Source organism: Stegostoma tigrinum, chromosome 39 (assembly GCF_030684315.1).
Source record: "Stegostoma tigrinum isolate sSteTig4 chromosome 39, sSteTig4.hap1, whole genome shotgun sequence".
Taxonomy (NCBI): domain Eukaryota; kingdom Metazoa; phylum Chordata; class Chondrichthyes; order Orectolobiformes; family Stegostomatidae; genus Stegostoma; species Stegostoma tigrinum.
Genome location: NC_081392.1, coordinates 9,231,113 through 9,254,044, shown reverse-complemented (window position 1 = coordinate 9,254,044; position 22,932 = coordinate 9,231,113). Strand labels below are relative to the sequence as shown.

At 45.4% G+C, this 22,932-nt stretch overlaps 1 protein-coding gene across 3 annotated transcripts in view; it reads right to left on the bottom strand.

Moving 5' to 3' along the window:
* The window catches only part of sympk (symplekin), a 46,093-nt gene that overhangs the window by 20,251 nt on the left and 2,910 nt on the right, over positions 1 to 22,932 (bottom strand). For 2 of the 3 annotated variants that reach the window (XM_059640882.1, XM_059640883.1), the window contains exons 2-12: positions 22,170 to 22,235; positions 20,509 to 20,562; positions 20,223 to 20,296; positions 19,886 to 20,012; positions 12,970 to 13,219; positions 10,489 to 10,659; positions 8,032 to 8,271; positions 6,936 to 7,087; positions 5,783 to 5,933; positions 2,989 to 3,199; positions 2,047 to 2,194 (exon numbers count right to left, since the gene is read on the bottom strand). In XM_059640882.1, the coding sequence (XP_059496865.1) occupies positions 2,047 to 2,194; positions 2,989 to 3,199; positions 5,783 to 5,933; positions 6,936 to 7,087; positions 8,032 to 8,271; positions 10,489 to 10,659; positions 12,970 to 13,219; positions 19,886 to 20,012; positions 20,223 to 20,296; positions 20,509 to 20,562; positions 22,170 to 22,235 (1,644 nt within the window). Of the gene's footprint in view, positions 1 to 2,046; positions 2,195 to 2,988; positions 3,200 to 5,782; positions 5,934 to 6,935; positions 7,088 to 8,031; positions 8,272 to 10,488; positions 10,660 to 12,969; positions 13,220 to 19,885; positions 20,013 to 20,222; positions 20,297 to 20,504; positions 20,563 to 22,169; positions 22,236 to 22,932 lie in introns of those variants that run through there. The other variant, XM_059640884.1, reaches the window with a different exon arrangement.

The following is a 22,932-nucleotide window of genomic DNA, read 5'->3' as shown; positions in this document are numbered from 1 at the left end:
TATCACAAACTCCTCCTTAAACATATCTACTTGGCATCTCAAGTACTGATCTGCTGTCTATCTTTTTTGTAAGCCATTTAATTAATGTTTTGCAGTCTAAGTTTAATGCATAATCATGAGACGAGTTTGAGGTTTTTAGCTTTTGGGAATTCATGACCACATAGTGCATGGATGAAATCTACCCTGAGAATCTCACAGCCCCAGCAGGCTTATTCCTGTGGCTTTAACTCAGCGTTTTCCCAAATGTTTGCCACTATGGGTCTGAGATATAAGGAGAGGCTGGATATGCTGGGACTTTTTCCACTGGAGGCAGAGGAGGTTGATGGGTGACCCTGTAAAAGTGGATAAAATCATAAAGGGAATAAATAAAGTGAATAGCAAAGGTCTTTTCCTTAAGGTTGGGGAGATCAAAACTTGAGTGCATATTTTTAGGGTGAGAGGAGAATAAATTTAAAACAGACCTGAGGGGCAAACGTTTTGCATGGTGGGTGTGTTCATATGTGGAACGAACTGAGAGGAATTGGTAGATTCAGGTACGGTTGGAACATTTCAAAGATATTTGGGCAGGTACACGAATCGAAAAGGGTAAGGTACACAGGCCAAATGCAGGCAAATGACGCTAAGTAGTTTGGTCAGCATGGGCGAGCTGGGCCAAAGGGTCTGTTTCTGTGCTGTATGCTTTTACGATCCCATTTTGAAGTTTCAAAACTGTCATGACAACAACTCCTGCCATCCACCACCAAACAACACTCCCCTGGAGAAGGGCTTATAGTAGCAAGTATGGTGGTCCTCTGTCACAGCAGGAATGAAGCTATTAAACCTCCGCCAGACCTCCACGGTGGTCATGCTGCCTCAAAGCTCATGACCCCAATTTTCAGTTGGCGCTATCATTTGGGGACCCAACCCCCCCAAAATTGGACAGCTCAGTTCAACTGTACATCCTAGTATTCCAGCAAGCTTAATTTATTCATGCAATTTTATTTTAAAAGCTTGGATTAAATAGGAGTGCCACGGGGCATGAAACATATAGGGGTTTCAGGTACGTTGAGCAATTAAGAATTCAAATAGTGTTGCGTCCCTTATGAAAAGGAATTTCAAGTATAAGATGAAGGAAGGCCTGCTGCAACTGGGTGGCACGGTAGCTCAGCGGTTAGCATAGCTGTCTCACAGCGCCATGGACTCAGGTTCAATTCCTGCCTTGGGTGACTTGGGTCTGTGTGGAGTCTGCATGGGTTTCCTCCCACAGTCCAAAGATGTGCAAGTTAAGGTGGCTCGGCCACGCTAACAGTGTTGAGGAACATGCAGAATAGATGGATCAGCCATGGGAATTGCAGGGTTAAAGAGATAGGGTAGGGGGTGAGCCTGGGTGGGATGCTGTTTGGTGGGTCGGTGTGAACTCGATGGGTCGATTGGCCTGCTTCCACACTGTAGGGATTCTATGAATTATATAATTTTGCTGTAAGACCACATTTTGAGACGACTGTGCGCAGCTTTGGCCTCCATAACCCTGAAACAGACATATTTGCCTAAGAGAAACACAGCGAGGGTTCACTGGACTCATTCCTGGCCCAAGGGCGCTAATCAACAGAGACTGAGTAGATGGGTTTAAACTCCCCAGTGATTAGAACAATGAGTAACAATCTCGCTGAAACACATACACTTCTTGGAAGATTTAACATGGTGAATACAGACAGGCTGCTTTCCCACGGCTGGAAAATCTAGAACAAGGTAATGTCTCAGGATAATGACGTCAACTATTTTGGGGTGAAATGAGAAGAGGCTTCTTCATTTGAGAAGGTGCAAATCTTTAATATTGTCAGCCTCAAAATGTTCAGTCACTGGGTAAATTCAATATTGAGATAGACAGATTTTTAGACACTTGGGGGTGGGGAGTGGGGACAGGAAAGTGGATTTGAGGCAGAAATTCAGCTGATTTGTTGATAGGTGCAGAAGGCCCAAGGAGCAACTCTGACCGTGTTACATCCCTACACACAAACACAGAAGGGCTGAGGCCACAAATGTTATGAAAAAGAAAATACACAGTACCGCCCCAGCTCCACCTCGCGCAACTGCTTTTTCTGCTTTGAGAATGCGTTGCACAGCTCCGAGCTTCAGCTTGTCAATCTTATCTGCTGGCAGCTGCTGGACGACGTCTCCCAGGCGGAAAACCTTCTTCCGTCCACTCTGCCCCGGCCTGTGAACAACAAATACCTATTAACTGGTGGAAAAGGCCTAACCAGTACCCAGGCAAGGGCAGGTTTAAAAACATGCCGACAGGTTGCAAATGCCTCAGCTCCAATTAGGGACCTGCAGACTCAGAAGAACATTACTGTTAATCTGTTGAGTTAGCAGGTCTGTCAGGGCTGCAAATGGCCTCCATGTCTCAGGTTTCGTAAATGTGGGAAAGTCCTAACAATGCCACCAACACACGTTAGGCTAGCGGTTGAATGCACCCAGATATGTACCCAATGCACAAGAGCGCTCCATGGCCTCATTCCACTAATCTTATCTTCAGTTGAACACCCCTCAAGCAATCGGGAAACTAAAAATGCTGGAGGTCACAGTGGGTCAGTTAATTTCTGTGGACAGACAGTAACCTAACGTTTCAAGTCTCATAGACTTTTCATCACAGCCCTCAGCAATCCTTATGCTGTTTCCGATTTCCTACGCCCCCTCCTTTCACAGTCATACATTCAGCTGCCAGGTAAACACTGATATTCCTTTCTTAAAACCCCGTCTTCCCTCTAAGATGCTTCTCAAAATATATTTTTGTGAGCAAGCTTTTGGTCACGCATCCATTTTGTCAAAGTGGCAGTGTCAAACAGTGCCTACTGACACTCCTCAGCCTTTGCACATTCTTCTACATTAGAAGGTGTTACAAAAATGCACACAGTTGTTGAGCCTGTCCATGGGAGATATCCCAATAACAGCCTAGGCACTTGAGTAACAAACCCACATGAGCATCTGTTTTCTCAAGTGACCACCTACCTTGCCTGGCTTGATTGCAAAATGGGTTCCACTCGGCGTTTCGCTTGCATCTCCTCTTCTTTGGTGGGCTGTGTAAAAGGCGCTCCGACAACAGAGATAGCTTGACCGTGCCGCAACGTGGAGTAACGCCGTTTGATAACCAGCCCCTCATTTTTCACATCTTTCCCCTGTTTCGGGTCATCGTCTGATTGGAGCTTCATCTGGTCAACTCCTGAGGGAAAAGCAGACAGACAATGAGGATGGCAACAGCCCCCTCAAACACAAATCCACATCGAGGGACAGCCACTTCCCCTCCATCCTAACACAGTCAGTGCCATCATTAAAGACCTTGCTGAGACTCGAGCATAAAATCCAGCCTGTGAAATACTGTCAGGGTGCTGCAAGAGGTATTGCTGTACATAGGAGACATCAAATAGGCTCTTGCCTGTCCCCTCAGACTCATGTTAAAAATCCCACATCAGCATTCCAAAGAGCAGGGAGTTTCTCCCAAAAAAAATCTGATGTTTACAAATATACAAATATATCTTGCTATGTATAAACTGGTTGCCACGCTCCCCATAATTAATTGCAAAACATTTTAGAGCATTCAGAGGTTATGAAAGGTTCTATACAAATGCAAGTCTTTCTTTAATGTGCCCTCAATGACCTCTTGACCAAACATCTGAAGATTTCCATCTTTACTCCAACTGATTTTAAAAGGACACTTTTTTTGGGAGGGGTGCGCAACATTTTCACAGAGCGTTGTGCACGTGTGGAACAAGCTGTCAAAGGAAATAGTTGAGGCAGGTACAATTACAACATTTAAAAGCCATTTGGACAACTACATGGACAGGAGAGAATTAGAGGGATATGGACCAAAGTCAGGCAAATAGGGGTTAGTTAAGTTCAGGAAACCTGGTCGGTGTGGATGCATAGGAAGCTGAGGGGTGACATTATAGAGGTTTATAAAATCATGAGGGGCATGGATAGAGTGAATGGATAGCAAAAGTCTTTTCTCCAGGAGTCCAAAACTAGATGGGCATAGGTTTAAGGTGAGAGGGAAAAGATTTAAAAGGGATAACTTTTACACATAGAACGTGATGTGTGTATAAAGCTGGCAGAGGAAGTGGTGGAGGCAGGTACCTGGATGGGTACATGACTAGGAAGGGTTTAGATGGATATGGGCCAAATGCTGGCAAATGGGACTAAATTAATTTATGGAAAAATTGGACTGTAGGGTCTGTTTCTGTGCTGTACAACTCTACGACTGTACTGAATTTTCCAAAACCTCTTTTTCTATTGAATTTGTTAAAAAAAATGGCTGCAGAGGTCACAGTGATTTTTGCAATTTCTACACAGGCTCATATCTGAAGATTCCAACTGAATGATCATGAGCAGTTCACTTGAAATGAAGTATCAAGAACTCATTTGAAGAATTACAATTCCCATTGTTTATGGGCTTCTCTAAAACTCAAAATCTGTGGACTACATGACCTGCTGTCTGCAAGCTTGACATTTAGAGACATACAGAAAGGCTACAGCATAGGGGAAAGTCATTTGCTGTGCCATGTCCACATCAGGACCAAAGGGGCATGGCAGCCAGCAGCACTTCCCTAATCCATTCTCAGAGCCCCACATCCATATGCCAGACAAAAATCCAACCCCTTCTAAATTTCTCAACCAAACCTCCTTCCACCACTAGCCCAGACAGAGAAACAGTTAACTCACAAATAGGTATGGGTGTCCACCACCTCTACCCATTGTGTAGAACCTCAAACCATTCCAGGTGAATAAGAGATATATTGATCATAAATAACAAATAATCCCAAAGAGCCAAGATACCAGTTTACAAATAACACAAGAGGCAGAAGTAGCAAAGGTAACAACACCAAAGCCTTAAAACCAGAGATTACAACATCTAAAGGACTCCAGGGCAGTTCCATTTCAACTCACTGGTTGAGAAAACTGACCTCCCGATAACAAAACTTCAAGCAACTCAAAAGGAATCCAGCAATACTTCTTAATACAACAGACTATTGAACTGTCCTGGAATCCCCGTCAGGCCTTCTTTATCGGCCCTGCTTCTTTTCCAAGATCAACCAAATCACATCTCTTACGAACCATTACTTTGTACATCATTTGGGGAGGCAATAGCCTAATAGTACTATCAATGGACTGTTAATTCAAAGACTCAGGTAATGTTCTGGGGTCCAAGGGTTTCAATCGCCAGAACATTGAATTCAATTCAATAAATATCTGGAATTGAGAGTTCTAATGACCATGATATGATTGCCAATTGTCAGAAGAACTTATCTGGTTCACTAATGTCCTTTAGGGAGGGAAATTGTCATCCTTACCTGGTCTGGCCTAAACGTGACTCAAGAACCACTACTGAGGTTGACCTTTTAAACTGGCCTCTGGGAAATTAGGGATGGGCAAAAGTGAATTTAAAATAAAAACAACTTATAAAAATGGCACTGTCCTCTAACTGTATTTGAGCACGGGTGTGGTAAGTGACAGAGCGTTAGTTTTTCAGAGTGAATGCCCAAACAATCAATCTTATTTAAAGACGCAAAGCTCATTGCTGGTCACTGAAATTGACCAAAACTCAGACAGACACACCGATTTCAGACAGTAGGAAAAGAGAATGGGGGTTTCAGTTCTCTCTCATCCGTGTCCAGAACTGATGGTGATACCACCACAAAATTCAAATTCTCATGGGAAGTGCTAACATTAGCTGAGTTAAAACCCAAATCGGCATTTGTGCTGACTGACACTCGTCCCCATCTGAGAGGCCTCTATTTTCCCGCCTTACCTGGCCCGAGGCCTGCTGATGTCATCTGTGTGGCCATGAGCCGAGCTAAGTGTTTAATCTGGGCGTCTGTTCCTGCTGATTCCACTGGTGTATAGGTGGCCTGGAAGGAGGCTGGCATCACATCTGGAAGGTACACCATGCTGATCAAAACCTGAAACATACAAAAACAAGGTAAGCTCTTTGTGGGGCCTCACACTGAACGCAGTCACCTGAACAGAAAACGAAGCGCCTGCAGACCCTCAAGAATAACACAGAAATTACAACAGAGACAGGGCAGCCAGTCTGTGTTCAAATAACACAAAGTTCATGCAAAGCACTTTCTCCAACAACCTAGGTAAGCACAGCCTTTTAACATAGAAAGAACACTATTATTGACACAGAATTGACCTGTTTGGATCACTACCTCCCATGGCAGATTTCATAGCATCATACCATCGTTGGAAAAAGACCTCCCCAGGTTCCTCTTCTAAATTTCTTTCCTCTTCTAACTCACTTTAACCACAATCACCTGCACTGTTCCATTCAGTGTCATTCTCGGCAATCTATAAAATATCTCCAAAATCACGCTTCAATTCATCTGTTTGAATGAAGATACCCAATCTTTTCATAGATTCCCTCTGTAGTTGCTTACCGTCTCACTCACCCGAGTAAGTCCACACTTTCCTACAGTCTCAACACCCGCTTCTGTTTCTTATGGCTGAAAATGTCTTTCCTCCTTTGTGGCCTTTCAGTACTTGTAACAACTTCAAATCAGAGCCCTGTCACAGCTCAACAGCACTGAAGTTCAGAGCAGAATATAGGAACATAGGAAATTCAGCTCCTCAAACCTGATGTACCATTAAACCATAGACCTTCTGCTTCAACACCGTTTTCCTACGATGATCTATCTCCTTTGGTGTCTTTAACACAGAAATCTATCAATCGCTGTCTGGAACATGCTGAAATGGCTGGGCCTCCATAGCTTATATTGTAGCCACAATATGAATAGATCAGCACAGAACTCTAATTATAGGTCACCCTTTCCAACAGAAATTCTGCTGATGGGAACAGAGGTGGTTTTCTCTTCAACTGTAGGTTCTCTCATGCAAAGCTCCAAAGAACCAAACAATCGTCATCAAACAAACAGAGTTTGGTCTAGCTATCCAGGACTTACCAGATTCGCTACGTTCTCTGGTGAAAGCAGCGGCATCAGGAACTGAGCGGTGACATCAATGGCAGACTGTGTACTCTGGGATGAAGACGGTTTAGAAGTGGAGGCTGCTACTTGCTCGAGATCCTTGTCTTCATCATCCTCACCTAATGGCTCTGTCAGCAAAATAGACATTGGTCAACAGCAGCTGCACTTAAGCACCTCCAGAAAACAAAATTAGAGTCAGCCTCGGCTCAGTGGATAGCACTTTCCACCCGCGGGGTCGTATGTTGAGAATTCAATTCCCAATCTGCAGTGTTTCAATTAATCAAAATGAGGAACAGCACCACACCTTTCTGTTAGGCATTTACCACAAAATTCAACAATTTCCAAACATTATCTCGGCCTCCTATGGCCTTGCTTTTGGATTGAAGTTCATTTTTTGGCAGTTCACACCTCATCTGGACCCAGCTTTCATCTCTTTACTTGGCCCATTCCTATGCCTTTTGACTCTACAGTACCAACTCTTTTGTTATCCCCCTGACTTCAACCACATCACAAACTTTTGCCTTTCTTCTTTTTCCATCCATCACTTGCTTAAAAACCTATCACATCTCTAAAATTTCTGCAGAGCTGACAAAGGTCCAATGCTGTGGATTTTCTCTTCCACTTTCTATTCCAGGAATCACAAAATTAAACTCACATTTTCCCTGCTACCATCAGTTCTGAGGAAGAGTCACTGGACCCAAAATGTTAACTCTGATTTTTTCTTCTTCACAGATGCTGCCAGACCTGCTGAGCTTTTCCAGCAACTTCTGTTTTCGCTCCTGATTTACAGCATCTACAGTTCTTTCAGTTTTTTACCACAAAATTAAGCTCAGATCTTCAAGGTGGGAGATTAAAAAGGTTAATGCCAAGAAGAAAATCACTCTACAAAATTGTTAAAAGAATCAAGGTAGCAGATGCCAATGGGACTTTGGAATTTTTCGACTCAAAGTCAGTATGAGACAACACAGTGGTAACAGATCAGACCTATGCTGTACCCCGCCCCACTATCACTCCTTAGTGGAGATACTTCTGCCGGGGTGGATCCTTTTCACAGTCAAAATAGCGCTCTTACCAATTTTGATTTTCTTCATGCCCTGTTCAGTGTCCTCTCCACGTCGTTTCCTCATGTCCTTCAGGTTCGGCATGTTGCGAGCAATCTCCTGCTGCTGCGTGCCAAGGTCCAGAAGCAGCGTGGTGATCTGGGCATGGAACTCCACCGAGGACGGGTGCTTCAACACGCTCAGCAAGTGCAGTTTCAAGTTCTTCCGCACGCTGCTGACCTGCGATTTGGCCAGGGTTGGAGGCAGGTTCGCTGAAATCAAGAACAAAGCATGAAAAAGGTGACAGCTACTCAGGTTAACACTGGACAAGCTTTCTGCAACTAGGGAGGAGATGGCCTACTGGTATTATTGCTGGATTATTAATCCAGAGACCCAGGTAATGTTCAGGGAACCCACGTTCAAATCCTGTTATGGCAGATGGTGGAATTTGAATTCCATGAACATCCGAAATTAAGAGCCGAATAATGACCATGAATCCATTGGTGATTGTAGGGAAAAACCCATCTGGTTCAATAATGTCCTCTAGGGAAGGGAACTGCCATCCTTACCTGGTCTGGCCTACATGTGACTCCAGACCCACAGCAATGTGGTTGATTCTGAACTGCCCTTTTGGGCAATAAATGCTGGTGTGGACAGTGAAGCCCACATCCCATAAATAAACTCTCAAAACAAACTACACTTGCTTTCCTTCTTAAACCATTCTGGCTGAAAGGCCTCTTTACAAGTGGATTAAATCTACTTACAAGTGGATAAATCTACTTTGCAAAACTTGATGTGACAATGCTAAACGTGAAGAATTTTTTTCTGCAATCTTTTCTAAGAAAACGGGTCTTTACCATGAACATATAATGGAAATGGCAGTGGAAACAAAAGGTGCTGGAGATCACAGCACATCAGATAGCATCCATGGAGAGAAAGCGAGCTAATGTTTCGAGTCTTAATGACTCTTCATCAGAGCTGAAGTGACATGAGCACCTGCTTCTCACTCCAAGATCAATCTTTGGCCTGAGGAGGAAATACCCAAGGAGAATTTAGCATGGAGAAAGCCCAGGGAAGAATTAGAAAGCAGCTGCCCCTAGGGAACTACAGCCCAGATATGGACAGAGATGGGACAGATCAGGAGGCTTCAGTTAGGAGTAATGGGATCTGGACAGGAGGCCTGATACAATGGTTTTGGAGAGGGAGGCAGGGAATGTAAGAGGAAAGCAAAGCAGGAGCAACATGGAAGCTCAAATAGACAGGGGAGAGTGAAAATAAACAACCTATCAAGCTGCTTCATCATTCAAAATGATCGTGTCTAATACTGAGCTTCGTTTTGCCTGAGAGACCAAATATCTGTCTTTACCCAGCCTTAAATGTGAACAATGACAGAGCATCCACAAACCCCAGTGGAGAGAATTCCAAAGATTCACAACTGTTTGAATGAAGAACTTTCTCTCCACCTTCAATCCCAAATGATCAGTCACTCAGACTGGTACAGTGCCCTTATTACACAACCAGTGGAAACAACCCCTACCCTGTTAGTCCCCTCAGAAGCAGAAGCGGAGCACTGAGCGATAGTTGCACTAGAGCGGTGGGGAAGGGGCAGGAGAAGAGAGCGGAGCTCACCTCAGGCCACTGCTCATGCATTTTCTCTTGACCACAAAGTCCTTGACAGCAACCCACTTATGAAGCCAGCCATACAATGTTGATTCCCACAGTCCCCTGGCCGAGAATTACCGTGCTCGGCGTGAGACTCTAGGAGCCCAGCAGGCACCAGGTTTGAATCAGATGTATGCTGCCAACTTCAGTACCAGTTTCAAGGACAGATGGCTGAGACACAAAAAAAAATCAAATATCCCCAACTAGTGATTCATGAGAGGCCCAAATACAGGAAGAGATACCACTTAACAACAGGCACTTTGGCAAAGCTGTTGACTTCCAAAAGCAAACCTATGACAACACAGAATATGTTTGAGCCTGAGATCTTCCTGAATTTCAGCGATAAATACGAGGAAGTTGAGTATTTTCAACTCAAGTTGGTTATAGCCCAGTTATCTCACCTCAGTCTGAAGGCTAGAGGTTCAAACTGCACCTCAATCTCAAATGGCACTCCTCTGCAGGACTGAAATTTTGTTTGCACATTTGGAGGTGCCATCTGTCAAACAGCACATTAAACCCCGAGGGCTCTGCCAGCTGAACAGAAAAGGACTCGGGACACAATGAGAACAAGCATGAGGGAGCTCTCCCTCTTGTTCCCTTAAAATGTATTTTTACATGATTAATATGTATCACTTACAGGAATGATCTAGTAATCACATTGACATTTGTGCGAGCTTGCTGTGTATTGGTTGGTTGCCATGTTGCCGACACTACAACAGTGACTGCACCTTGAAATGACTCCAGTGACTGCAAAGCACTTTGAAATGTTGTAAAGTCATGGAAAGCCCTATATTAAGAAAAGTCTTTCCTTCTGTCAACATCCTTACCGTGAAGGGTCTCGTATGCCTGGATGACCTCAGACATGTACATGGGCCGCTGTCTAGCGATGGTTGCCAAAGAGCCCAACGCAACAGTCAGGTTGATGCTAGAAATTGCGGGATGCACCATGAACTTCAGGAGTTGATCCAGTGCCATTTTACCTTCTTGCTGAAGACTGCCTGGAATAGGTGTACACAAAAACAAAATCAGAAAATATGACTACCCTTCAGTTTATAAATTTGCAACTCATTAAAGTCAAAATTGTAAATGGTGAAATCCAGTGATTAAAGTAATAACAGAGTCAGTAACTGTACTGCATTGCTCTTCTGTAAATGGTGTATGCAGTCCTCAGCCTGGTGTCTCCTCATTCCCAGCACAAACTTAGTTCCTGAAAATAGAGCATTCACACATACACCCACAAATGCTGGGACTGATACACAGAGGGCACAAATTCAAGATAACTGGCAAAAAGAAAACAAACAGGTTTGTGGTGGTGGTTTTTGGGAATGTGTCTGTCTGTGCATTCATGTGGGTGTTGTTATTGGCAGGGAGATGATGATGATGGTTTTTTTTTCTCCTCAGCAATAGGTTATGATCTGCAATGCCTAAATAGCGAATGAGGCAGGCTCATTAGCAACTTTGGAAAAGAGTCAAAGCTACCGGAAAAGAAAAGGTCAAGGGATTGGGACAAACTGAACAGCTCTTCAAAAGGTACTATGGGCTAAATGAACTCCTTCCAAGCTGCAGATTTTATTCAATTAACATGCCACTGGCAAACATTTTGTTAAGAAAAATAAGGAGTTCACATAATCTTGGAACAGTTAAAGGTGTTAAACAGGCAACCCATTAAAAATAGTGACAGAGGTTAATAAGACCACAACAAGAACAAACCGAGGAACAAGGATTAATTTCCAGAGGAACACAATCAAAAAGTTGAGAAGTTATGCTAAACATGTATCAAACCTTGGGATGGCCCACACTAGCAGTGCTATGCCCTCATACCTTACTATTAAAAGGAGTTCAAGGTACTGAAGAGGATGCTGAAATATTTACAAGGATCACAAAGAAATACAAATTTACACCCATAGGAAAGGATGAACAGACTGGAACTCTTCTCTCTAGAGAAGGCCAAGTTGTGGCATAATACAGGCCTTTACAATTATGAAATGTTTTGAAAGGGTAACTAAAAGGTCATTAAGGTAACATACTGACCAACAGATCACTATTAATTTTAAAATTTAGAATTTTTAATAAAACTGAGAATACAGAAGTCGCTACTAGAGGGGAATAATTTCAAGTTAATGTCCACCCACTTTAAGAAACTGGATGAACATACAGGCCAGTGTTTCCTGAACATTTTTCTGGGTGTGAACCCATTTTAATGCCTCATTGGCTTCCTGTGATTCCAAGGTGAAAACTGAGAGAGTGGCCTTCACCTACTGAGCAGTGTGTCAAAGAGCTGTCGAGGTTCACAGCATGGAAACAGGCCCTTCAGCCCAATTTGTCCCTGCCACCCAGTTTTCACAATTAATCGGGTTCCATCTGCCTGCATTTGGGACAAATCTGTCCATATCTTCTCTATCCATGTACCTGTCCAAATGTTTCTTGAATGACAAAATCGTACTTGTGTCCACCGCTACCTCTGGCAGCTTATTCCAGACACTCACCACTCATTGTGTGAGAAAAACTATTCCTCTGGACCCTTTTGTATCTCTCACCTTAAACCTACACCCTCTTGATGTAGACTCCTCTTCCCCTGTGCAATAGTTATTGACTATCTACCTTATCTATGCCTCCCATGGTTTTATAAAGGTCACTCCTCAGTCTTCTTTGCTCTAGGGAAAGGACTCCCAGCCTATTCAGCCCCTCTGTATAAATCAAACTTTCCAGTCAAGGTAGCATCCAGTAAATGTCCTCTGTGTAGGACGTGGTGGGAAAATTTTAAACAGCTGGATTTTTGCTTTTCAAAAATAATAAAGTCCCTTAATTTCTGCGGCAGACAGCAAACCTCAAAGATGTGCACATAGCCCCAGCTCCAAAGCATCCATTGCTGACTCATGACCACAAAATTTCATCCTGCAATCACACAGAGTCACAACTGTGACCCACAGTTTGGGAAGCTCTGAATTCAGGAGGGGAGAACAGATGGTTACACCAATAACAGCCAAGTTAGAAAAGAATGGGAGGAAACTCAAGCAGAGCATAAAATCTGGATTGGGCTGGTTGCTGGACATACTACACAATCCAAACAAGGCTCCCCGGAAATCAGCTTTGTTGTCAGCCGCTCCAATACAAAATCGTGTGAATAAAGCCAACCACCCGCCACACTAAACAGACATGGGCATATTCCAGGGCCGAACATCCATTGGGCCTGACTTCATGTCGAGCCTAACAAATTGTACATGTACCGTGGAAGGTAGATGGACCAGTCATTACCCTTACCCCTCGACTTATTGCTTTCTAACCAGTAAGTGGTGCAGGATACGCACCAGCATTGATGTAAGAGTGATCCTTCACTATGCGGTCCAAGCTGATATCGTTCTCCTGCCGCTTGGGGACATCTGAATCCAGAGTGCGAGGCGACAGCGTGATAATCAAACTTTCGATGAACTTGATGGCATGAGTCCGGATGCCATCGTTGTCAGAGTCCAGCATCAAGACAATATCATCCTGCATATTACTAACCATATCCCAGCATGCCTCCTTGACCTCACTGATAACCTTGGACTTTACCATCCACTGAGGAAAGAAAGAAAAAAAATAATCACAGAATCCCTACATAATGGAAACAGGCCATTTGGCCCATCAAATCCATACTAACCCTCCAAAGACCATTCCAGCCTGACCTATGCCCCCTACCTCATGCTTGTAACCCTGCATTTCCTATGGCTAACCCACCCAGCCTGCTCATCCCTGCACACTATGGGGCAATATAGCCTGGCCAATCCGCCTAACCTGCACGTCTTTGGGCTGTGGGGGGAAACTGGAGCATCCGGAAAGAACCCACGCAGACACAGGGAGAAGGTGCAAACTCCACACAGACAGTCGCCTGAGGGTGGAATCGAACCTGGGTCCCTGGCGTTGTGAGGCAGCAGTGCTAATCGCTGAGCCATCACACCGTTAAAACCTACACAGAACATGGTGGGCTAAGGGGCCTGCTCCTGAGCTGTACTGTTCTGTGTTTTAAGTGGGTGGGGGAAGCACAGATGATGTGTTATGTTCCTTCACATTTTTTTAAGCTTCCACGCAGATCTCCAAGGCCAGCAGCTTCCGAAACTAGAAGTTAATGCACCAATCGGTATGTGCAGAACCTCAGCACAGCCGAGGGAATGTTAACGGTTTGTTATAGTTCACTCACAGCAGTAGCAATCTGATTCTATGCTGTGTAACTCTACCTAAACTCTTGCATTCATGTAGCAATTCTTCACATATTAATAACTTCCCAGGCTGTTGTCAGACAAGTTGTCACATTAAGCATCAAAAGCAATTATTGAATCCTTAAGAGGTGAAGCCAAATGCAGAGAGACTGAGCACTTAGGAAGGAATTCTAGACCTTAGAGAACTGGCAGCCAGACGCTAGGTCGAGTAAAGAAAATCAGAAACCGTTAGAAGGTAGGATAAAGATTTAATTGTTGGCTGCATTAGAATGTAAATGTTGAAAACAGCAGCATTAAAACAAACCTAACAGACTTACTACAACAGAAAATCCTGCAGAAACTCAACAGGTCTGGCAGCATTTGTGAAGAGAGAAATAGAGTTAACGTTTCAGGTCCAGTGACCTGCCACGTCAAACGTTAACTCAGTTTCTCTCCTCACAGATGCTGCCACACCTGCTGAGTTTGTCCAGCACTTTCTGTTTTGTTGAAAATTTCCAGCATCCATGGTTCTTTGCTTTATATTAGACTTATCAACCTAACATTTGTTGGTACAATTAAACAGCAACACACATGTTGGTAGAGGAAAAAGTGTGTGCCACACAATAGCGATGCTCTCTTGTGCAAGCTTTAGCTATTTTTAATGCTTAAACCAATTCTAAAAAGGCAGCTATCAGCTTCAGTCAGTAGCTACTTGCTGATTGTTCTCCTTAATGGACTCACATGGAGAAGGGTGGGGCTGCAGGAGATAGGAGAGCAGGGGGAAGAGAAGGCACTGGTGAGAGATAGGCAAGCAAGAGAAGGCATGGGACACTGGCAACCAACAAAGCATTGGAGCTGGGGTGGAGACCCAAAAAAAAAGGCATATGTACTTCAAAACTTCAGGACACAAGTGCACTACTGTTGATGAGATACCCAAGAGCTACCACTGTTAAATATTTATTCTGTGTACAGTATTTATTTCCTCTGCCTGCTCAAGAGTACCACAAACACTCCAAGTTCAGCTAACTTAGCATAAACCACACAAAGCTTGGAGGGAAATTGTACGACATTTTTTTTCCAAAATTATCATTATACCCAAACACCCCTGGGTATCCCTCCTCTGTCTGTCTGTCTCTCTCTCTCTCTCTCACTCTCTCTCTCAAATCATCCAAAATTTCCCAAGAACTGTTCTTCACCCATGTTGCCTTCATCACCTCACCTCCAAGGTGAGGAATTTCTTCCACACGCATCTCTGTCTTGGTCTCTTCCTTAGTGCCTATGTAATAACTACCTTTGTTTCAGTCACTCACTTTAACATGCCCTCCTTTGGCTTGGTCTCAATTATTGTTTTGCTTACATTCCTCTAGAATCAAGCTACAACAGGGGTGGCCGCCCACAAGGCTGTGTCAGCTCTGTGCAGGGGTTAAGTAGTTTCACCCCTGTCCTTTCCCTACAATTTAACAAACGTTTCATGTATTTATCCTTTTTGAAAAGTGCTACTTAATCTTCTTCAACCACCTTTTCAGACAATTCATTCCAGATCTTAACAGTTTGCTGAAGTTTCTCCTGGCTGTTACTGAACACCCTTACATGACTGCATTCCACTGTCGAATATATGAAATACCTTGCAAAATGACTCACCCCACCTTAAGAAATGGTAGATGAATGTGCTTTCTTGTTGTTGGCTTTTCCTAATGCACATTTAAAGGGAGGCCATTCAGCCTATTGGGGCTAAGCAAACCAAGAAACAGCAATCCAGACTAAGCCAATCTCTTGCACCTTGTGGATTGTTTTAAAATCATATTCAAGTTTATTTTTAATTCAATGAAGTTTTCTAACTTTTCAACTCTTTCCAGCAATGAGTTTCTGATGTCCAGCCACCCTTTAAGTGAAAAAGAAAACTCAGTAATCCAGCTACCAATTACTTAAAACATATTGTCATTTAGCAAAAGATAATGGGAACTGCAGATGCTGGAGAATCCAAGACAACAAAATGTGAGGCTGGATGAACACAGCAGGACAAGCAGCATCTCAGGAGCACAAAAGCTGACGTTTCGGGACTAGACCCTTCATCAGAGAAGGGGATGGGGTGAGGGTTCTGGAATAAATAGGGGGAGAGGGGGAGTTGACCGAAGATGGAGAGAAAAGAAGATAGGTGGAGACAGTATAGGTGGGGAGGTAGGGAGGGGATAGGTCAGTCCAGGGAAGACGGACAGGTCAAGGAGGTGGGATGAGGTTAGTAGGTAGATGGGGGTGCGGCTTGGGGTGGGAGGAAGGGATGGGTGAGAGGAAGAACAGGTTAGGGAGGCGGAGACAGGTTGGACTGGTTTTGGGATGCAGTGGGTGGAGTGGAGGAGCTGGGCTGGTTGTGTGGTGCAGTGGGGGGAGGGGACGAACTGGGCTGGTTTAGGGATGCAGTTGGGGAAGGGGAGATTTTGAAACTGGTGAAGTCCACATTGATACCATTAGGCTGCAGGGTTCCCAAGCGGAATATGAGTTGCCGTTCCTGCAACCTTCGGGTGGCATCATTGTGGCACTGCAGGAGGCCCATGATGGACATGTCATCTAAAGAATGGGAGGGGGAGTGGAAATGGTTTGCGACTGGGAGGTGCAGTAGTTTGTTGCGGACTGAGCGGAGGTGTTCTGCAAAGCGGTCTCCAAGCCTCCGCTTGGTTTCCCCAATGTAGAGGGAGCCACACCGGGTACAGTGGATGCAGTATACCACATTGGCAGATGTGCAGGTGAACCTCTGCTTAATGTGGAATGTCATTTTGGGGCCTGGGATAGGGGTGAGGGGGGAGGTGTGGGAAGTGTAGCATTTCCTGCGGTTGCAGGGGAAGGTGCCCGGTGTGGTGGGGTTGGAGGGCAGTGTGGAGCGAACAAGGGAGTCATGGAGAGAGTGGTCTCTCCGGAAAGCAGACAGGGGTGGGGATGGAAAAATGTCTTGGGTGGTGGGGTCGGATTGTAGATGGCGGAAGTGTCGGAGGATGATGTGTTGTATCCGGAGGTTGGTGGGGTGGTGTGTGAGAACGAGGGGGATCCTCTTTGGGCGGTTGTGGCGGGGGCGGGGTGTGAGAGACATGTTGCGGGAAATACGGGAGACGCAGTCGAGGGTGTTCTCGATCACTGTGGGGGGGAAAAGTTGCGGTCCTTGAAGAATTTGGACATCTGGGATGTGCGGGAGTGGAATGTCTAGTCGTGGGAGCAGATGCGGCGGAATTGGGAGTAGGGGATGGAATTTTTGCAGGAGGGTGGGTGGGAGGTGTATTCTAGGTAGCTATGGGAGTCGGTGGGCTTGAAATGGACATCAGTTACAAGCTGGTTGCCTGAGATGGAGACTGAGAGGTCCAGGAAGGTGAGGGATGTGCTGGAGATGGCCCAGGTGAACTGAAGGTTGGGGTGGAAGGTGTTGGTGAAGTGGATGAACTGTTCGAGCTCCTCTGGGGAGCAAGAGGCGGCGCCGATACAGTCAATGTACCGGAGGAAGAGGTGGGGTTTGGGGGCCTGTGTAGGTGCGGAAGAGGGACTGTTCCACGTAACCTACAAAGAGGCAGGCATAGCTGGGGCCTGTGCGGGTGCCCATGGCCACCCCCTTAGTCTGTAGGAAGTGGGAGGAGTCAAAAGAGAAGTTGTTGAGGGTGAGGACGAGTTCGGCTAGGCAGATGAGGGTGTCGGTGGAGGGGGACTGGTCGGGCCTGCGGGACAGGAAGAAGCGGAGGGCCTTGAGGCCATCTGCATGCGGAATGCAGGTGTATAGGGACTGGACGTCCATGGTGAAGATGAGGTGTTGGGGGCCAGGGAATTGGAAGTCCTGGAGGAGGTGGAGGGCGTGGGTGGTGTCACGGACGTAGGTGGGGAGTTCCTGGACCAAGGGGGAGAAAATGGAGTCCAGATAGGTGGAGATGAGTTCGGTGGGGCAGGAGCAGGCTGAGACGATTGATCGACCGGGGCAGGCAGGTTTGTGGATTTTGGGAAGGAGATAGAAACGGGCCGTGCGGGGTTGGGGAACAATGAGGTTGGAGGCTGTGGGTGGGAGGTCCCCTGAGGTGATGAGGTCATGAATGGTGTTGAAGATGATGGTTTGGTGTTCGGGTGTGGGGTCATGATCGAGGGGGCGGTAGGAGGTGGTGTCGGAGAGTTGGCGTCTGGCCTCGGCGATGTAGAGGTCAGTGCGCCATACTACCACTGCGCCACCCTTGTCTGCGGGTTTGATGGTGAGGTTGGGGTTGGAGCGGAGGGAGCAGAGGGCTGCCCGTTCTGCAGGGGAGAGGTTGGAGTGGGTGAGAGGGGTGGAGAGGTTGAGGCGGTTAATGTCTCGACGGCAGTTAGAGATGAAGAGGTCGAGGCAGGGTAGGAGGCCTGGGGGTGGTGTCCAGGAGGAGTACTGGTGTTGGAAGCAGGTGAAGGGGTCAGTGGAGGGAGGGTTAGGTTCCCGGTTGAAGTAGTAGGCATGGAGGCTAGACGGCGGAAAAACTGCTCTATGTCCAATCGTGACTGGTATTCGTTGATGTGTGGTTGTAGGGGGACAAAGGTGAGCCCCTTACTGAGGACTGACCATTCGTCCTCAGTCAGTGGGAGGTCTGGGGGGATGGTGAAGATGCGGCAGGGTTCAGTGTGGCTGTCTTCTCTGGGGTTGCTGGCTGTGGAGGTTGTGGGTGGAGCGATGAGGTCGTCGGCTGTGGGCGGGGTTCCATCGGCGGTGGGAGTGTCGGGGTGGGCGGCAGCAGCGGTCCCAGAAGTGGTGTGGCCGGCGGAGGCGGATGTGACATCATCGGTGGGGTCTCCAGCCGTGTCCTCATGGTCAATGGCGGCGGGTGCATGGTGGGGGAGGGGCAGGGACAGACTCGTTTTGCAGTTCCCATTATCTCTGATAACATTTTACACTGCTTGGGAAGAGGGTGCTAATTAGTTGGCAAGTAGACTTTGGCCAGTGTGTCATCAATGAGAATGCAGCAGGGAATAGTTAACCCAGGCTTTTGTTTGAATTGAAAGATTTTTCAGCAGTCCTCAAGTATTGCCAAATGACAAGACAACAAAATGTGAGGCTGGATGAACACAGCAGGCCAAGCAGCATCTCAGGAGCACAAAAGCTGACGTTTCGGGCCTAGACCCTTCATCAGAGAGGGGGATGGGGTGAGGGTTCTGGAATAAATGGCGAGAGAGGGGGAGGTGGACCGAAGATGGAGAGAAAAGAAGATAGGTGGAGACAGTATAGGTGGGGAGGTAGGGAGGGGATAGGTCAGTCCAGGGAAGACGGACAGGTCAAGGAGGTGGGATGAGGTTAGTAGGCAGGAGATGGAGGTGTGGCTTGGGGTGGGAGGAAGGGATGGGTGAGAGGAAGAACAGGTTAGGGAGGCAGAGACAGGTTGGACTGGTTTTGGGATGCAGTGGGTGGAGGGGAAGAGCTGGGCTGGTTGTGTGGTGCAGTGGGGGGAGGGGACGAACTGGGCTGGTTTAGGGATGCGGTAGGGGAAGGGGAGATTTTGAAACTGGTGAAGTCCACATTGATACCATTAGGCTGCAGGGTTCCCAGGCGTAATATGAGTGTAAAATGTTGTTCCCTATGAGATTTGGCATTCTAGCAATTCAATCCTGATGAGTGCAAGACAAAGACATCTCCTCTTTTAGCAATATTTTAAATCTTTTCTTCCTGGAAGATGACCTCTAAAGGGAAAGGGGCTATGTATACCCATTCTATCTAGACTCATAATATTACAAGGCAGTTCAATCTCCTCAGCCTCCACTGTTCCTTAAGTATATAAATCTCTCTTGTACCCTCTCCAGTGTGATTACACCCTTCCTATAATGCAGTGAACAGAACTTCACAGGATCCTAAAGGTGTGCTCCAACTAGCATTCTAGAATAACTTTACCCTCTATCTCAGGTAACAAAAGTAAACTGTATCTGTGCTTAAATACCTTCAGGATCTTAAAGTCTGTGCCTTTTTACGTTTGAGCTTTCTTTCCAAGAAAAAAATCTGTGGAGTGATAGTAGAATGAACTGTTTTTTAAAAACACGCCCTCAGATTCAGGCTACGCATGCCACCTACCTGGAGTGCCACCTTGTATAACTGTGTCATAGTCAATATAACCTTCTTCACCACATTAACATTCTCATCCTTTAGCAACATGTTGAGGTTTGCAATTAGCTTTGGCAGCAGCTCATTATCCCGCTTGCTAGAAGAGAAAACAATTAAATGAATTAAATCGAATCATTTATTGTCACATGTATTCAATATAAAATGGTGAAAACTTTATATTATTGCGGTGCATGAGCACCGTTATCATTTACTTAAAATAGAGAAAGAAGATAATGTAAAGAGATCCAATTAAGGATTGACAAAAGTGTGTTTTAAAGGAAAAAGAAAGTGAAAACAAACTACTAACCATGCCTCCTCCATGAATCCAATGACAAATTTGCGAACATCGATGGATTTATCTGACTGAAATGCAATGATTTCCTGCAAAGGATAAAGCTTTTGTCAGTTTCCTCTGTTACAACACTTCAAAGAACTTGAATGCATGGCCAGAAATCAATGGCACCCCAGTGTTGCTTTTGGACCCTGGCCAGAGTGCAACAGCAACCCCAACCCTCTCCCTCCCTCCCTCCAACCAAAAAGCCGAGCTACACCACCGCCTCCTCTTAAGGTTAGAGAATGTTCTATTTACTGACATCCAGAAAGTTGTCAAGAAGCGTAGGATCCTTGTTCAAAATCAGCTCCTGAACCTGAGGGAAGAAATAAAGACTCAAATGAAACCCATAATGTATATTTCTACACATTTAATGCAGGACAGGTAGATATTTTCTAACCAGCCTGTTCAGTGATGTTATGAACACCTCTAGAGCAAGTGGGACTTGACACCAGATCTCCTGGCTGAGAGGCAGGGACATTATCATTGTGTTGAGAAAAGGTCAGAACAAAGACTACCCACATAAACAATAAAAACCAAAAGAACTGCAGAGGCTGTAAATTAGGAACAAAAGCAGTTTCTGGAAAAGCTCAGCAGGTCTGGCAGCATCTGTGAAGGGAAAAACAGAATTAACATTTTAGGTATGGTGCCCCCTCCTCAGATGAAATAAGGGTCTGAGGAATGGTCACCGGATACAAAACGTTAACTGTCTTTTCCTTCACAGATGCTACTAAACCTGCTGAGCTTTTCCAGCAACTTTGTTTTGTTTTTCTACCCACATAAACATCCAATATTGATTTGTAACCAGACGGTAGCCCAGTCTGTGAGGGTGCTCCAGATGATCCTTTGGATGGGACAAAAAAATGCAAACTACTGACTGGGAATGAAACAGCCATGGCTGTTTCAGAGAGTATACTGTCTTTGTCACCATTCGCATGGCTCACAATCAGACTGCCTCCCACACATGCCGCACAAGCACATGCGACTGTATCATACATACAGAGAAACAAATCTTGCTGGTGAAAATAAGAGACAGTGAGTGCAATCAGATGCATGGGTTACAGACAAAGAGAAACTGATAATGGAGCCTGACATGAGATTGAAGCTCTCCAGCTTGGAATCAGGGATCACCTCAAAAGGGGTAACATTATCCCCACGAATGCTGTTTACTTATTCTTGTGGTGGCAAGAGAAACTGGATGGATCAGGACTGTTAGGTGCTCCAGTGAGGCCTTTTGCCCTAAGTGGACAAAAAAAAAGTTACAGAACCAGCACCATTGAGTGCATCGACCAACTAAACACTAGCAAGGCTCAGACGCTCCACTGATACGGGTACACTTGGGACCGAGGCCTTGCTGGCAATGTGGATTAAGCTGCGGAGAACACGGGTCAAGAGTCACTTGGAGCATGGATAAAAACTGTGTGCAAAGCTGGTAATCTGCCCCCAGCCACGCTGTGCCAGTCCAGCACATAACTGAAGTCCTGGACCTCTCTTCCAAATTGCAGTGTGGGCGTTGTTACAGCCCAAAGATCACAGCAGTTCGAAAAGGCAGCTCACCACCCTCTTCTTCAGAGCAATAAATGCTGACCTAACGCACATCCCATGAAAGAATAATGAAATAAGTTGTCCAGGTAAGTTATTTTTAAGTTTTACTGAGTTAATTGGAAAATTGTAAAAATATCTAGCCAGCTTTTGACTGGCAGGATTTGAGGTACTTATACAGATTAACATTAGAAACAGTCAAATGCTCTGTACATTTTCCCCAAATTACTGAGTTCTAAAAAAGTCATATAGGGCTCCCTACCTCTACAACTGTTTCTTTCTCCAAAATGCTGCCAGGCCTCTGGAGTTTTTCCTGTGCTGTTCTTATTTTTGATTTCCAGAGTCTGCAGTTATTGCTTTTCAGTGTTATTCATCACTCACCTGTTTGAGAACACTGATCTTGTTGTCAGTGACAATCAGTGCTGCTTGATTCAACAGATCCACGACCTACAAGGCAAAATGAATCAGTTACTCTGCAGTCAGTCTTCAGTAAGTGTGCTACCACCTTATAAGCTTACAGTAATTCCAATAATACAAATCATTATAATGATCAGTTGTATAAACTTGGCTTGTACGTGTTCTGACTTTAGAGATATTTTTAATCAACCTGTTCGTTCACGCTATGACACTCCTGTGGAACTGGAGAACTGAACCTGGAAATTTTGGTTCAGAGGTAGAGACATTACCGCTGCATAACAAAAAGCCTACCCTCTTCTGACTTAATAAAGTTGGCTGATCTTGTTGAGATAATAAAATGATTACAAGATTGATAGAAAGAATTTCCTTTGGCACATGCCATTCACCATCACCCTGTGCTCACTGATCTACAATGGCCCCTGGTCAAGCTATTTCTTAAAATCCCAATCCTCATTTCCAAGTCCATGGCCCAATCTCTCCCTACCTCTACAGTCTCTACCAGTCCAGCAATCCGAGATTTTCATCCTGGAACTTTTTTTCCTCCCCAAACAATACTGTGAGTATACCCCCGCCTCCACTGAAATGGACACCTCCCCCAACCATTTGCCCTAATAGCCCTCCAACACCCAAAGTCCCCTTTTCTTTAACCTGCTCCCCCATTGCCTGGGGCCCCCAGCTCAAACTCCCTGTTCTCCTATTCCCTAACCCAACCCGCACATTCCTCTCC